This window comes from Cervus elaphus, chromosome 22 (genome assembly GCF_910594005.1).
Source record: "Cervus elaphus chromosome 22, mCerEla1.1, whole genome shotgun sequence".
Taxonomy (NCBI): domain Eukaryota; kingdom Metazoa; phylum Chordata; class Mammalia; order Artiodactyla; family Cervidae; genus Cervus; species Cervus elaphus.
This window is the reverse complement of record NC_057836.1, coordinates 30721777-30736908: the sequence shown is the minus strand read 5'-3', so window position 1 is coordinate 30736908 and position 15132 is coordinate 30721777. Positions and strand designations below refer to the sequence as shown.

General features: G+C 42.1%; 1 protein-coding gene across 1 annotated transcript in view; it reads left to right on the top strand.

Moving 5' to 3' along the window:
• The first annotated feature begins 84 nt into the window (after positions 1-84).
• The window catches only part of RECQL (RecQ like helicase), a 34484-nt gene continuing 19436 nt past the window's right edge, over positions 85-15132 (top strand). The window contains exons 1-4 of the mRNA XM_043880866.1: positions 85-184; positions 3176-3223; positions 11607-11804; positions 12662-12841. Coding sequence (XP_043736801.1) covers positions 3208-3223; positions 11607-11804; positions 12662-12841 — 394 coding nt within the window. The 5' untranslated portion in view covers positions 85-184; positions 3176-3207. The remainder of the gene's footprint in view (positions 185-3175; positions 3224-11606; positions 11805-12661; positions 12842-15132) is intronic.

Genomic DNA, 15132 nt, shown 5'->3' with positions numbered 1-15132 from the left:
ACATCAACCAGTAATCTCTGGTCTTGTTCAGTGACGCAAATGGTGGCCACACCCCTTGACCAATAAGAAAAGGGTAGTACCTGCAATTGGTTGAAAGGACCGACCCGGAAGGGTGAATGCCCCCGGCTGGAGAGAAAGGAAAGCCTGGTGGCGGGAAGTTTTTATTGGAGTGCGGCTGAAAGGGGTAAGTAGTAGACCTGAGTCAGGGGGGTCTTGGGGTCGGAGATCGAGGAGGAGGAATGTCTTCCTTAACTTCACCGAGAAGAAGTTCTGGGATAACCCTTGTTAACCTCTTTGAAAGAGCTAACATTCCTTTCCCTGGTAGATGGGGAAGGCCGGCTCACTTCCTTCCACCAATACGTTGGTGACGGAGATACAGGGGTCCTCGCACCTCTAATGGAACTCACCATCATCGCCCAGCTCTAATGGAACTCGGGCCTTTAGGGGCACGTTCTACTGCGGTCGGTCTCTTTATCACCAGCTTTTTCCAGGCAGGAGACTCGGTCACCATAGCCTTTTATTTGCAACCACTGTTTATTAGGAAAAGCCAGAGGGGACGCCTAAGCGTGACGGAGGGTTTTATTAAATTGCTGTTGCACCTAAACCCAGGTGGCCGAGAGGGTGTGTGTGTGTGTGTATGTGTGTATGTGATTGAGAGATAGAGAGAGAGAGAGAGAGATTTAGACTCTGGTACTTGGTGTCAAGTCCCCGATGCCGGGAAAGATTGAAGGCAGTAGAAGAGGGCTTCAGAGGATGAGATGACTGGACGGCATCACTAATGAACTTGGTCAAACTCTGGGAGATGGTGAGGGACAAGTAGGCCTGGCGTGCTGCAGTCCGTAGGATCGCAAAAAGTCAGATATGACTGGGCCACTGAACAACAGCAACATTTGATGTCAAGCATGCATGACTGACATGAGACCTTGTAAAGTATTTCCTGAGGATGCTACCAAAAGTTCAGATATAGCAGAAGTAAAACCACTGAATCATGGAAGTGGTAATTAGTAAAAGTTCATTGTGTATATGCCAAAAAGACAGTTTGCCAACCTAGAGCACTCAAATCAAAACATGGAATTAGGCTCAAGGCTATATAGTTAATATAAAACAGCTTGTTTAGTAAGAGGGCATTGATTGTTTATTCTTTACACTGATTGGTTATATTAACATTTTCTTAAAAGATACAGAATTGGTTAGTGGTTACCTCATAGCAGTCTTGGGTAACAGTGGGAGTTGTGCTTCTGATTTCCAGAGGCAGAAACGCAAAGAGCCCCAGGTCAAGTTAGTCTTTCAAAATAAGCTAAATTAAGCTTTGTTTGTATGCCTATGTTGGTTTTGTCTGCAAAGGGAGTTTTCAAGGCTGATCTCCCTTTGTTTTGGATTTTAAACAAAGTCTAGGTATACTTCTGACAGACTTGCTATACATAGCTCATTAATTTTTGAACGTATATTCAGCTAGCTTTTGCTATTAAATCACATCATTTGGGGAAGGAGTTTATAAGAAGTTATTTAAAAAATGATATGATCAAAGGAGTTGTTTAAAATAGTGGGGGGAAATGGTTGCAGGTTTGTAGATTACATTCTTTCATAAGAGTGGAGAAAGCCTCTGCTTTCAATCTCAGCAAACCTGTGTGCCTGGATGCTAAGTCCCGTTAGTTGTGTCCCAACTCTTTGTGACCCCTATGGACCATAGCCCGTCAGGCTCCTCTGTCCATGGGGATTCTCCAGGCAAGAATACTGGAGTGGGTTGCCATGCCTTCCTCCTGGGGGTCTTCCTGGCCCAGGGGTTGAATCTGTATCTCTTACCTCTCTTGTATTGGCACTAGGCCGCCCTGAGCCTTCACTATCTGCAAGGCGTTTTACTGGGCTACATGGATACAGAGGTGAAGAGACTCAGTCTCTACCCTGCTGGAGAATCTTACAGTCCAGAGAAGGAGAATTATATTTCCATGAAATGGTCAAGGCGTGTTCATATAGATAAAGATTTAGAAGTCCTTGGTTTACTTCTCTACTTAAATAGCTTTTAGTGTTGTGACTCTTTCAAGCTTCTTAGCAAGTCACAGAAGATCTTACCTATTTTTCTAGCCTAGTGGTGGCTTCAGAATTCTACATGAGGCAGGGCATAGGGTGAGCAATTTGAATAAGGGTAGGGTGATGCTGAAGCTACCTTTGGAGACATTGACCTAGTTTCAGAAAACGTTGATTGTCCATATCGGAGTTGGAAAAGGTGTTCTTGGAGGTTATGGATAAGCTAAATAAAGTTCCTCCAGACTCACCTCCTTTCACTTGCTTGTGTGTACTCTTAAGTGTTAACCATTCAGAAATATTTCTTAATACAAACCAGATTTTTCCCCACTTCTGAACTCTGTGTTCTCTCCATCTGAAATCTCATCCCTCTGTGGAATACCAATTCCTCTTTTAAAATTGAGCCTAAATTGTAACCCTTCAGAGCATTCATTCAGTAAAATGTTAAATGATTAATTTGAGTAGTTCGTTAATGGGTTTTGCTTCATCTGGGATATTTGAATCTATCCAACTTGCTATTTGTAAAATAGGTTCCACCATCCCAATTTTACAGATAGGGAAAGTGGCTGAGAGGAACAGATTGTTTTAAGTTTGCTAAAATCACACAATAACGTAGTGGTAAAGAGTTGACTCATTGGAAAAGACCCTGATGCTGGGACGGATTGGGGGCAGGAGGAGAAGGGGATGACAGAGGATGAGATGGTTGGATGGCATCACCGACTCGATGGACATGGATTTGAGTAAACTCCGGGAGTTGGTGATGGACAGGGAGGCCTGGTGTGCTGTGATTCATGGGGTCGCAAAGAGTCAGACACGACCGAGCAACTGAACTGAAGTGAACTGACTGAAAGCTGTTTAACCTCTAAGCTTTGCTCTTTTTTTGCAACTTCACTAAGTATTTGTTGGGTGTTTGTTAAATGTTTTTGGTGTCATACTTGTTATATTTGTGTGACTTTGGTTACTTCTCTGAAATCTAGAGAATTTCCCATAAAAAGTAGAGTGGGAAGAACCATGTAGTATTGTTGAAAAGTCACTGCAGTATATAATCTACTTTCTAACATTTTTTGTGCTCAGTAATGACAGATTATCATTGAGCATTATCAACAGTACTGTTTTTAAGAAAACGTTGCTCTGATTTTTCTTTCACTTTTAGAGAGAAATTTGACTCTCCGGTTCAACTTTAGAATGGCATCCATTTCAGGTTAGTGGAGATTATTCCATGTTGTGGTTCATTCCGTTCTTTTTCTAACTGCGTGTTTTTCTCTGTCCCTTCCCCTCAGTTTTACTGTGAGTCTTAAACTGCTTTTAAAAAAAAGTTTTAGTAGGAATAAATAAAAATAAATTTAGAAAATATTTGTCTTAATAATTCTGATATTTTTCCAGATTTCTTTTTATTGTTGTAAAGTATATTTAAACTTACCATTTTAGCTACTTTTAAGCAGACAATCAAGAGCATTGCATGCATGGCATTATGTGTGTCTGCATTGTGTGCAACCATGGCCAGTACCCGTCTCCAAAACTTTTCATCACTCCCCACTGAATGCCAAGAGTAGGTGCCTGGAAAAGGTAAAATGGATGTCTTTCTTTTATACTTTAAAAGTATTTTAAATAACACCACTTAAGAACTTACCTTAAGGAAATAGTGGAAGAAGTACATAAAGCTCTTGGTTCAAAGATGGTCAATGCAACTGTGTACCCAGTGAACAATAACTTCCACTCTACCCGCTTCCCTGCAGCCCCTGGTAACATTCTGCTTTCTGTCTGGGACTTTCTGTCTGGGACTTTCTGTCTGGACTTCTAGGTACCTCATAGAAGTGGAATCATACAATATTTGTCCTTTTGTGTTGTCTTTGAGGTTCATCTGTTGGGTAACATGTAACTTTGTAAGGCTGAGTAATATTCCACTCTATGGATATACCACCTTCTGTTTATCCACTTGTTTGTCAGGAGACATTTGAATTATTTCCCTTTTCAGCTTCTGTGAATAATGCTGCTGTGAACATCGGTGTACAAACATCTGTTTGAGCCTCTGCTTCCAGTTTTTGGGTGTATATACCTACAAGTGGGCTTCCCTCATAGCTCAGTCGGTAAAGAATTCTCCTGCTATGTAGGAAACCCAGGTTCTATTCCTAAGTCAGGAAGATCCCCTGCAGAATGAAATAGCAACCCACTCCAGTATTCTTGCCAAGAGAATCCCATGGACAGAGGAGCCTGGCAGGCTACAGTCCATGGGGTTGCAAGAGTCGGACACGACTTGGTGACTCAACCATCACCATACCTACAAGCGAAATCGCTGGATAACATGGAATTTCTGTGTTTAATTTTTTGAGGAACTGCCATACTGTTTTCCATAGTGGCTACACAATTTTACATTCCCACCATGCAATACATAAAAGTTCCAAGGAATGATATGTTTTTTGATAGCATTCTAGGAACCTAAGAAAATTATAAAGTAGAAAGTATAAATCACTAATAATGTTACTACTCAAATTAATACTGTACCATTTAGATGTATTATTTTCAACAAAATTTTTCACATTTTTTACATAATGTTTGGTAATGTGATTCTTAAAAACAATGTAGATAAAGAATATAGATGTAATATAAATTTTATGTTGTCAATATTCTGTTTTTAATACTGCTTTGTATTTTGTTGTTTTATAGTGGCATTAAAGAATTAACACTTTGAGTGTTGGTTTTGAACTTTTAGGCTGTCTCCATTTTTAAAATGTAAAAAAAGTTGCATTGAACATCTTTGAATCAAAAGGTTTGTGTACTTCTTTGCGTCCTTAAGATAAGTTCCTAAGTGGTATCATTTGAAATATTTTTAAAATATAAAAGAAAGATGTCTGTTTTACCTTTTCCAGGCAGCTACTCTTGGTACTTTTATGTGTTTCCTTGCATTGTTTGTTTTTATAAACTTGACCAGATCCTTTTGTGCTTATTAGTGAAGTTTTGCTGTTTATTCAGTTAAGAGGTGAATGGTAGGAGGGAGGAACTTACTCTATGGTTATTTTCCTGTTCTTTGTAGGATATAGTAAATATGACCTTAGCACTGACAGTGGAGAAACAAGATTAGTTTCTTAACTAACTTTATATGAATGGTTTTCTTAAGTATGGAATCCTCCTCTCCACACCCCAAAACTTCACAATTTATTTAAATATAAATGTGAAGAAAATAGTGACATAGATTTTGTCTTCATCTCTCACAGCTTAATGATTCATACTAATAGCCTAAGGGTTAATAATAAATGGTAGCAATTTAAGTTATATTAAATGCTAACCCAGGTATTCTTCACTAAGAGACAAAAGTGTGGGTTTCGTAGATGTTACCGAACCTTACTGTAGATGGTGACTGCAGCCATGAAATTAAAAGACACTTACTCCTTGGAAGGAAAGTTATGACCAACCTAGACAGCATATTAAAAAGCAGAGACATTACTTTGCCAACAAAGATCCATTTAGTCAAGGCTATGGTTTTTCCAGTAGTCATGTATGGACGTGAGAGTTGGACTATAAAGAAAGCTGAGCACTGAAGAATTGATGCTTTTGAACTGTGGTGTTGGAGAAGACTCTTGAGAGTCCCTTGGACTGCAAGGAGATCCAACCAGTCCATTGTAAAGGAGATCAATCCTGGGTGTTCATTGGAAGGACTGATGTTGAAGCTGAAACTCCAATAATTTGGCCACCTGATGCGAAGAACTGACTCATTTGAAAAGACCCTGATGCCGGGAGGACTTAAGGGCAGGAGGAGAAGGGGACGACAGAGGATGAGATGGTTGGATGGCATCACCGATTCAATGGACATGAGTTTGTGTAAACTCTGGGAGTTGGTGATGGACAGGGAGGCCTGGTGTGCTGCAGCTCATGGGGTCGCAAAGAGTCAGACGCGACTGAACTGAACTGAACCGAACCAAACCTTACCTCAGTTGAAATAGTTATTTTTGGATCACATCAGTGAGTTATTCTATTTAGTAAGACTTTACCCTTTCACAGTAGGATGTGATTTTTTAAAAGTTATGTATTTATTTATGGCTGCACTGGGTCTTCACAAGGGCTGCACAAGGGCTTTCTCCAGTTGTGGCCGGCAGGGGTGACTCTTCATTGTGGTGTGCGGTCTTCTCATTGTGCTGGCTTCTCTTGTTGCGGCTCCCAGGCCCTGGAGCGCAGGCTCAGTAGTTGTGGCGCATGGGCTTAGTTACCCTGAGGTGTGTGGAATTTTCCCAGACCAGGGATCAAACCTGTGTGCCCTGCATTGACCGGCAGACTCTCAACCTGTTGTGGACGACCAGAGAAGTCCCTGGGATATGATTTTAAAATAACCGAATGATGCCACAGATCAATTTTATTTAAGAAGAGATGATTACTTTAAATCATTGCTTTTACAATATTTTACCCCTTTCAACTAACCCACCTCTTCTGTTCTTCTACCCACTTGTCAACCTGTATTTGAAATGCCTCTGAAATTGCCTTCAGATAGTTTGTTGAGTTGGATTGGTGGTTCCCTGGTGGTAAATCACTTTCCTTTCACTGTGGCCTTCAGTATGTGAGATCACTAGAAACTGTCCTGCTTCTGAAGAATGGTACCTCCCTTGTCTCAGCTGTAAGCTTAGGGGCAGAATCCCTGCTCAGTGCCATGTGCTCTTGAGATATAGTAATAAGCCCTCTTCATGATGAATGATTGAAATCCTTCCCTTTTCAATCTCATCTCTCATCATACAGGTCACATGTTGTCCAAGCTGGCGTTAGAGATGGTTATAGTTTTGAACAAAAACATTAAAAGACCTAGATTTGTTACAACTGGCTCTACTCTGTTATGTTCTGAGTCAATCAGGACTTTGTCCAGGGTACAGTCATATTAACTTTGTAACACAGGTTGACATTATTATCTCTGTTAGGTGGGATTCAATGAAAGAAGCAGAGGCACTGTGAGTGATAAGGGATTGACTGTAGGAATTCTTGGTGGGAATTTGGGAAGTGTTTGGGCTCTTTCTTTGTGTCTTTTGGCGGGCCTGGCGTCGGTGGTGCCAGTAGATAGGAAGAGAAGATGCTTCTGCCATGGGGATTCCCCAAACAGAATGCTCCCTTGTGAAGATGAATCTCATCAGAACCTGGACCAGTCTCTGGTTGCCTCAGAGCCTCCAGTCTAGGTGAGGCAGCACTCAAAGTGCTGGCATCCTTCCCTGAGTCACACACGATCTGGCTGAGTGTTCAGAGGAGCCCAAGGAGGAGAACCAACAGGATCCAGAGGAACTGCAGGCACCTCTGTTTCCCCAAGGATATCTAGCAGCAGCTAGAATTGTTGGCCCAGCTGCTTCCCCATGCCGGAGAGGTCACCAGGCCTGACCTTGTACTGCCCTTCTTAAATATGGAAAATATAGCTACTGCTTCACTTCCGCCTTCTAAAGCTCTGGCTCCCCAAGTTGACACAGCTCTCTCTTGTCCAAACAAATGTATGCTGATCCTCTTCCCTGAAGAGGACAGGAATTCTGTTTATTCATCTTTGGGTGATGCTCATTCCTCTTCTTGCTCAATCACATCCTCGGTGATAATCTTCTAACTTAAATCCTGAGATACAAAGTTAGTGACTGTTAACACCTTTTGTTTTAAAATTTAGGGGAATGGGAGCCAGAAGGTCAGTCTGTCCTTCCATTCATCAACTAACTAACCACCAACAAGAGAAATCCAAACTTGGCTTCCACAGGAATGTCAAAATAAAGGAGAAATGCTTAATACCTCTCCCAGTTCTTGGGTCTCACCTGATCATGTGGTTATAGCTGTTACTTTCTGACTGCCTTTCAGCTTTCCGTATCCCCTTGTCCTCAGCAAACAGCTCACCTGGTCGTGGGCCTTGCCTGGTGGCATCCGCCTTAGCAGTTTGCTTGTGATGGGTTTTTGTGGTTCTCCATTAACTCTAAGCAGGGGATGTGGGAATACCAAAAGATAACCCTAGAGCAGGGATCCCCAACCTCTGGGATCTAATACCTGATGATCTCAGGTGGAGCTGATGTAATAATAACAGAAATAATGTGCACAATAAATGTGATACACTTGAATCATCCTGAAACCATACCCTTCCCCACCCCACCCTGGTCCTTGGAAAAACTGTCTTCTATGGAACCGGTCCCTTGTGCCAAAAAGGTTGGGGACCACTGCCCTGGAGGATCCCCCACATTCCAGACACACTGCTCCTCACCTCTGCAGTGTCATAGCAGTCCAGTTTCCTTTAATAGTCAGGATCATTCACCCCAGCCAATCCAGTAAACCCTTTCTTTGCCTTTTGGTTTCCTGGCCATGAGGAATCCAAACTGGCCAAGTGGTAATCAACTTCCAATTAAATAGAAGCATTGCTTTTCCCCCTGGTAGAAGCAGTTCTAACTGACCAATCTCTAGACTAGCAGAGTCCAAAGTTTCAGGGATGGGAAGCAAGCATTTCACTAGTGGATCACTAGGGGGATAATAGGAGCCATGTTTCCGGCCCTGTTTCCCAGGCCCATGAGTCCTGGCTGTGTGAGGAACAGCACTATTCACTGTTTTGGTCGTAAGCACTCTTTATACTGCCTTCCACTTGGTCTTTCCTACCATTAGTCCTTGCTCTTAGGTCAGGAAACCAGCCAGTTGCTGAATGCACGCGTGCTAAGTTGCCTCAGTCATCTCTGACTCTGTGACCCCATGGACCCTATGCCAGGCTTACCAGTCCCTGGGATTCTCCAGGCAGGAATACTGAATTGGGTTGCCATGCCCTCCTCCAAGGGATCTTCACCACCCAGGGATGGATTCCACAGGTTCCACAAGTCTCCTGTGTCTCCTGCACTGGCAGGCGCGTTCTTTACCACTAGCGCCACCTGGGGGTATCTGTTCTAATTACACCTGCTGGAGCTGGGGAGGTAACCACAGAGTAGACCTCCTAGCCCCTCGTGTGGTGCGCCAGAGCAGGATGGCATTGATCATCTGTTTTGCCCAAGTTCAGTCCATACTCTTAACTGGTGGGTCACCATGTCATTATAGTTCTCCAGGAATTACCAGATTACAGTTGCTGTCCAGGAACTTCTGAGAAGTTATTTTCCTTTTCCCAGTACACAATTACCTTGATAAGTTTCTCTGGAGAAGGATAGTGGAAAGATTTACTGCATGAAGTTTTAGCTGTGTATGAGGGTCCTTTTTTAAAGGGCCCCAACTTCTACTTTACACAGGGAGCTTTGGATCTATAAATTGACTCATTTCTGGGAACTGGTTGAAGGACTATGATTCTGTTGTGGTAATTCAAATCAGATATGTGTTCACCAGAATCAGGCCTTTGTACTCTGCCTGTCCAGATCACATAATCTATTTCTATTTCAGACTTCATGATCACCTAGCCAGTGCCAAAGATGTCTTTGAGTCAGACTGTTCTAATTGTTCCTTCTGCTGATTGCTCCTTGGGTTTCTCTGGTGGTTCAGATGGTAAAGAATCTGCCTGCAGTACAGGAGACCTGGTTGGGAAGATTCTTTGGAGAAGTAAATGGCAACCCACTCCAATATTCTTGCCTGGGAAATCCCATGGACAGAGGAGCCTGGCAGGCTCCATGGGGTCACAAAGAATTGGAAACGACTGAGCGACTAACACTTTCACTTTCTGTTGCCCATTTTGGCAACCACATCTGCCTTTCCTTTGGTCATGAATTGAATTGCTGACAGTTAGCCCCTGTGTCTTAGAAATCATCATTCTCATTGATTCAGGTAGTCTAGTTGAAAGGCAGTACTTCCCATGGTCATTCCTGCCTTACAGAGAACAGCCAACCCAGACCTCTTCAGGGATTCATTCCCCTCATGAATGCATTTGTTACAGGCTTGGAAAAAGGAGGGTCTCCTGGATCCTCCTGGGGGATTGCAGGAGAGTGGATGATCAACCACTGTAGCACTCCCATCTCCCTAAGCCTCGAGTTCCTCTCCTTTAGCGTATACCCAGAAAGTTCTAATCTTTCCATTTCATTGGCATCTTCCCCTGTGTCATTCCATCCCAACTTTCTGATATTCATCTTTGGGGTCAGCTAAGTAAAGAATTAGAGCCACTCCTGGCCACTATATTTAGTGTACTAAATCCAGAATTTCTTATTGAATCCACACCAGTAAATTAGGCTTCATTCACTATTGTGTATCCTTGGGCTTCCCCGGTGGCTCAGACTGTAAAGAGTCTGCCTGCAGTGCAGGAGACCCAGCTTCAATTCCTGGGTTGGGGGAGATCCCCTGGAGAAGGGAATGACAACCTACTCCAGTATTCTTGCCTGGAGAATGGAGAGGAGCCTGGCAGGCTGCAGTCCATGGGGTGACAGAGTCAGACATGACTGAGCACAAGAGGAACTGACTTCTGCCCCCTGTTGGCCAAGGTGAGCCAGCACATCGGCTCCAAGGTGAGCTGCGGCAGCGCCTGACCTTCTGTCGACTTTAAACCTGGCTGCCGTTTCATTTCCACCTTCCACATCCCAGACAGATGTCACTGGTGGCCAGCCCTAAGCCTGGATCACACAAGCAGTTGGTACAATACAAAAACACTACAGCATCCTATTTTAAATCTTAACCATAAGATTTTATCTCATGGGAAGACATTAAAACTGGACACTGATTAAAGCAGGCAGATGATTTAGAAAGCAGCAAGGATGTCTGTAAAATTTTCTAGCTTCCACTGATGTAAAAGAAACTCTCATTTTGACTTTAATATTTGGATTGTTTAGTATCATATGTTAAGGCTTCTTTATAAATTATCATGCTGGCCTAGCAATGCCAATTTTAGTAGCACACTTGATTTCTCTTTTTACTGATATGTCGTCTTGTTTATAATCACCAGCTCCTTACCATGTCACAGTATGAACCCAAATACAAATGTTTCTGTAAAATGATAGCTAAGTAGTTAGGGGATTACTTTTAGGCAACTTCCTCTTGCTTTAAAGTCTAGTCATTTTACTGAAGTGATTTAGAAGACTGTTGGACCACTGTCCTACAACATGATTTTTGTTACTGTTTGGTCGCTCAGTTGTGTCTGACTCTTTTGTGACCACATGGACTGTAGCCCACCAGGCTCCTCTATCCATGGGATTTTTCTAGGCAAGAATACTAGAGTGGTTTGCTGTTTCTTCTTCCAGGGGATCTGCCCAACCTGGGGATTGAACCCACGTCTCTTGAATTGGCAGGTGGGTTCTTTACTGCTGAGCCACCCAGGAAGTGCACCGTGGTAAAATTAATAATTTTTATTTATTAAATGCTTAACTCTGTACCAGGTACTGTGTTAAGAACTTTCAAAATTCTGTCTCATTTAATTTTGTATAGCAATACTGTGAAAGCTAGGTATTATCCCCACTTTACAGGTAGGGATTTTGAGGCTCAGTTAAGTATAAGGTACTTAGCTTGAGGTCGCTCAGCCAGTGAGAGGAAGACCTAAGATATACCTCCTGTCTGGGTGGCTCCAAAACGTGCACTTAACCACTCTTCTAGACTACTCTTAAGTTTATGCAGTTGATAGTGAGGAATACCAAGAAAATCAATCATAAGGAAACCTAAAATTGTGATTAATTCTGTCTGGCCATTGTATCTTTTTTCTTCCCTTGTAGCTCTGAGTGAGGAACTGGATTCTGTAACGAGTGAGCTACATGCAGTAGACATTCAAATCCAGGAACTTCTGGAAAGGCAGCAGGAGCTCATTCAGAAAAAAAATGTACTAACGAAGAGAATAAAGCTGTGTTTAGAGGACTCCGATGCTGGGGAGAGCAGTGAATGTGATTCTTCACCTGCCTCTTGGAATAAAGAAGGTTTGCTCTCTCTCTCTTTTTTTTTTTTCTTTGCTAGTTTTGTTTCCTCTTGTTTCTTTGAACTGGAATTGAATCACTGTGTCTGGGTCAGTGCTTTTCAGTAGTTTAGAAGTGAAACTGACCATTCCTTAAGTGGCAAGAGAACTAGTAGGCAGACCATCCTTTACCCACATCCTTTTAAAATGAAAGCCTTTATTATTCAGACCAAATATGTTTCCAACAGCATTAATCTGTGCTTGGAGAAAGATATTTATTTAACTCAGTTTTCTCAGTTGTAAGGAGAAGAAATTAAACAAGAAAAAAATTCAGACTCCTCATCAAAGTCTAATTCATTCTCCCCTAGTGAACAAATCTTCCTTAATTCAGGATCTTGCCAGACATCTTGTTTATCATTAATTTAGAATACTGTATCTCTTGACAGAATTGCAGCGCTTTCTGGGCTTTGTTGTCCAGTGTTGTCCACTTTTTAAACAAGATATCGACACCAAAAAGTCCATATAATTGTTAACTTTGGTTCATGGTATTTGAGGTTTCTGATACTGTGAATTCCCTGACCGACGTTCAGACTATTTATCAAATACCTGACTACCTTTCTCCTCTGTAGTTTATTTCTCACTGGCAAATGTTGTCATTTTATTCTGATATACTTTGTCTTATGATATATCATTAAATTTGGTTTTTCTTAGCTTTGTGAATTAAACTGATCTCAAAACTATTATTATAAAAATTAAATTATCAATAGTATTAAAAGTCTTATATGTTCATCTGATTCTTCTCTATTATAGAAGCAGCCACTCACATTTGTGTCTCATTTATAATTCTAAATAGTTCTACCTAACTTGTTTTTCTCTTTCTAGATTTTCCATGGTCTGGTAAAGTTAAAGATGTTCTACAAAATGTCTTTAAACTGCAGAAGTTCAGGCCACTTCAGCTCGAAACTATTAACGTCACAATGTCTGGAAAGGAGGTATTTCTCGTTATGCCTACAGGAGGGGGAAAGAGCTTATGCTACCAGTTACCAGCATTGTGTTCAGATGGTGGGTATTAATAAACATCAATTCTAAGGTGAAGAAACATCATTTCTGTGAATATATTTTTAAGTCTTAAAAAAATATTTTTAACCGTGTATTTGCCAAAATCAAGTGCATGTTTTTGTTTGTCTCTCCACTAATAGACATTTAATGGGGAAGGAACTGGCAACCCACTCCAGTATTCTTGCCTGGAAAATTCCATGGACAGAGGATCCTGGTGGGCTACAGCCCATGGGGTTGTACAGAGTCGGACACGACTGAGCGCACGCATGAATAGATATTTAAAGTGTTCACTTAGAGAGGATATGTTAAAGACTGAGAGTAGTTCATTCTTTTATCTGATTGCCGAAACATCCTTGAAAAGCATGTTGTAGGAGGAGAAGCCCTAGAAGAGGAATCATTAGGCTTGGAGTCGAGCCCCAGGTCCTTGTGGAGTGTCAGCTGTGGTCTTAGACCCGGAAGATACTGGAGTCAGCAAATGTGCGCGGTCCTCGATTTTCAGAGGACTCACGGTGCCTGGCGGTGCTCTCTCACACCTTAATGTCCGTGACAGCCAGCCGGGAATCTGATCAACATGCTTACTGTGAGACCCAGATCGTGCGTTTCTAATAGGCTCTTAGGTGATGCTGCTGCTGCTGTCTGAGGACCACTGGGGTACAGAGCAGTCAGCATGCTTTTCCTTGGAGAGCCAGGCAGTACCTGTGAGAGCCTGTGTGGCCTGCAAGGTCTCTGCTGACTACTGAACGGCCATTGTAGCAGGAAAGCAGCCACAGATGACAGGTAAAGGCATGGCCCTGGCTGTGTTCCAGTCAAACTTTCTCTACAAAAACAAGCAACCAGCCCTTAGTTTATTGACCCCTGGTCTAAAGAATACAGGTTACTTGCAAGCCATTAAGAGTTTTGTGATAAAGGTTTTAATAGGGAATTAAGTCAGTGCAAAGATCTGGTCTAGGGGTTTTAGGGAAGGCTGTCCTGAGGAAGTGGAATTTTTTATTTTATTTTTTTCGTTGAAATATAGTTGATTTACAATGTTGTGTTAATTTCAAGTGTACAGCAAAGTGATTGAGTAATACACATATATGTATGTATATTCTTTTTCAGATTCTTTTCCTTTAACGTTATTTTAAAATATTGAGTATAGTTCCCTGTGCTATACAATAGGTCCTTGCTGGTTATCTATTTTCTATATAGTTCTGTGTATCTTTTAATCCTAAACTCCTAACTTATCCCTCCCCTCCCCTTTCTCCTTTGGTAACCTTAAGTCTGGTTTCTATGTCTGTGGGTCTATTTCTGTTTTGTAAATAAGCTCATTTGTATCATTTAAAAAAATTTTTTTTTAGTCTCCATATAACTGGTATCATGTGACATTTGTCTTTGGCTTATTTCACTTAGTCTGATGTTGCTGCTGATGGCATTATTTTATTCCCTTTTTGGCTGAGTAAGAGTCCACTGTGTATATATGTGTGTGTGTGTTTGTGTCTGTGTCTGTGTGTGTATGGAAGTAGTATTTGAGCTGAAAGCGAAAGGATAAGCAGGCACGAAAAGGACAGAGGAGGAAGAAAGAATGTTCATGCAGGGGAGCAGGATTTGTGAGGGCCCAAAAGTGAGCCAGAGGAGAGTGATACAGCTGACTTACAGCTCAGCACTCAAAAAACTAAGATCATGGCATCCGGTCCCCTCACCTCATGGCAAATAGAAGGGGAAGAAGTGGAAGCAGTGACAGGTTTTCTCTTCTTAGGCTCCAGAATCACTGCAGATGGTGATTGCAGCCATGAAACTAGAAGACACTTGCTTCTTGGAAGGAAAGCTATGACGAACCTAGGCAGTGTATTAAAAAGCAAAGGCATTCCTTTGCTGACCAGTGTCTGTATATTCAAAGCTATGGTCTTTCCTCTGACAGTAGTCATGTGCAGATGTGAGAGTTGGACCATAAAGATGGCTGAGTGCTAAAGAATTGATGCTTTCGAATTGTGGTACTGGAGAAGACTTTTGAGAGTCCCTTGCACTGCAAGGAGATCAAATCCTAAAGGAAATCAACCCCAAATATTCATTGGAAGGACTGATGCTGGAACTGAAACTCTAGTTTCAGCTGATATGAACAGCTGATGTGATCTGGCCACCTGATGTGAACAGTGACTCATTGGAAAAGACCCTGATGCTGGGAAAGATTGAAGGCAAAAGGAAAAGAGAGTGGCAGAGGATGAGATGGTTGGATGGCATCACTGACCCAATGGACAGGAACTTGGCCAAACTTTGGGAGATAGTGAGGGACGGGCAGGCCTGTTATGCTGCAGTCC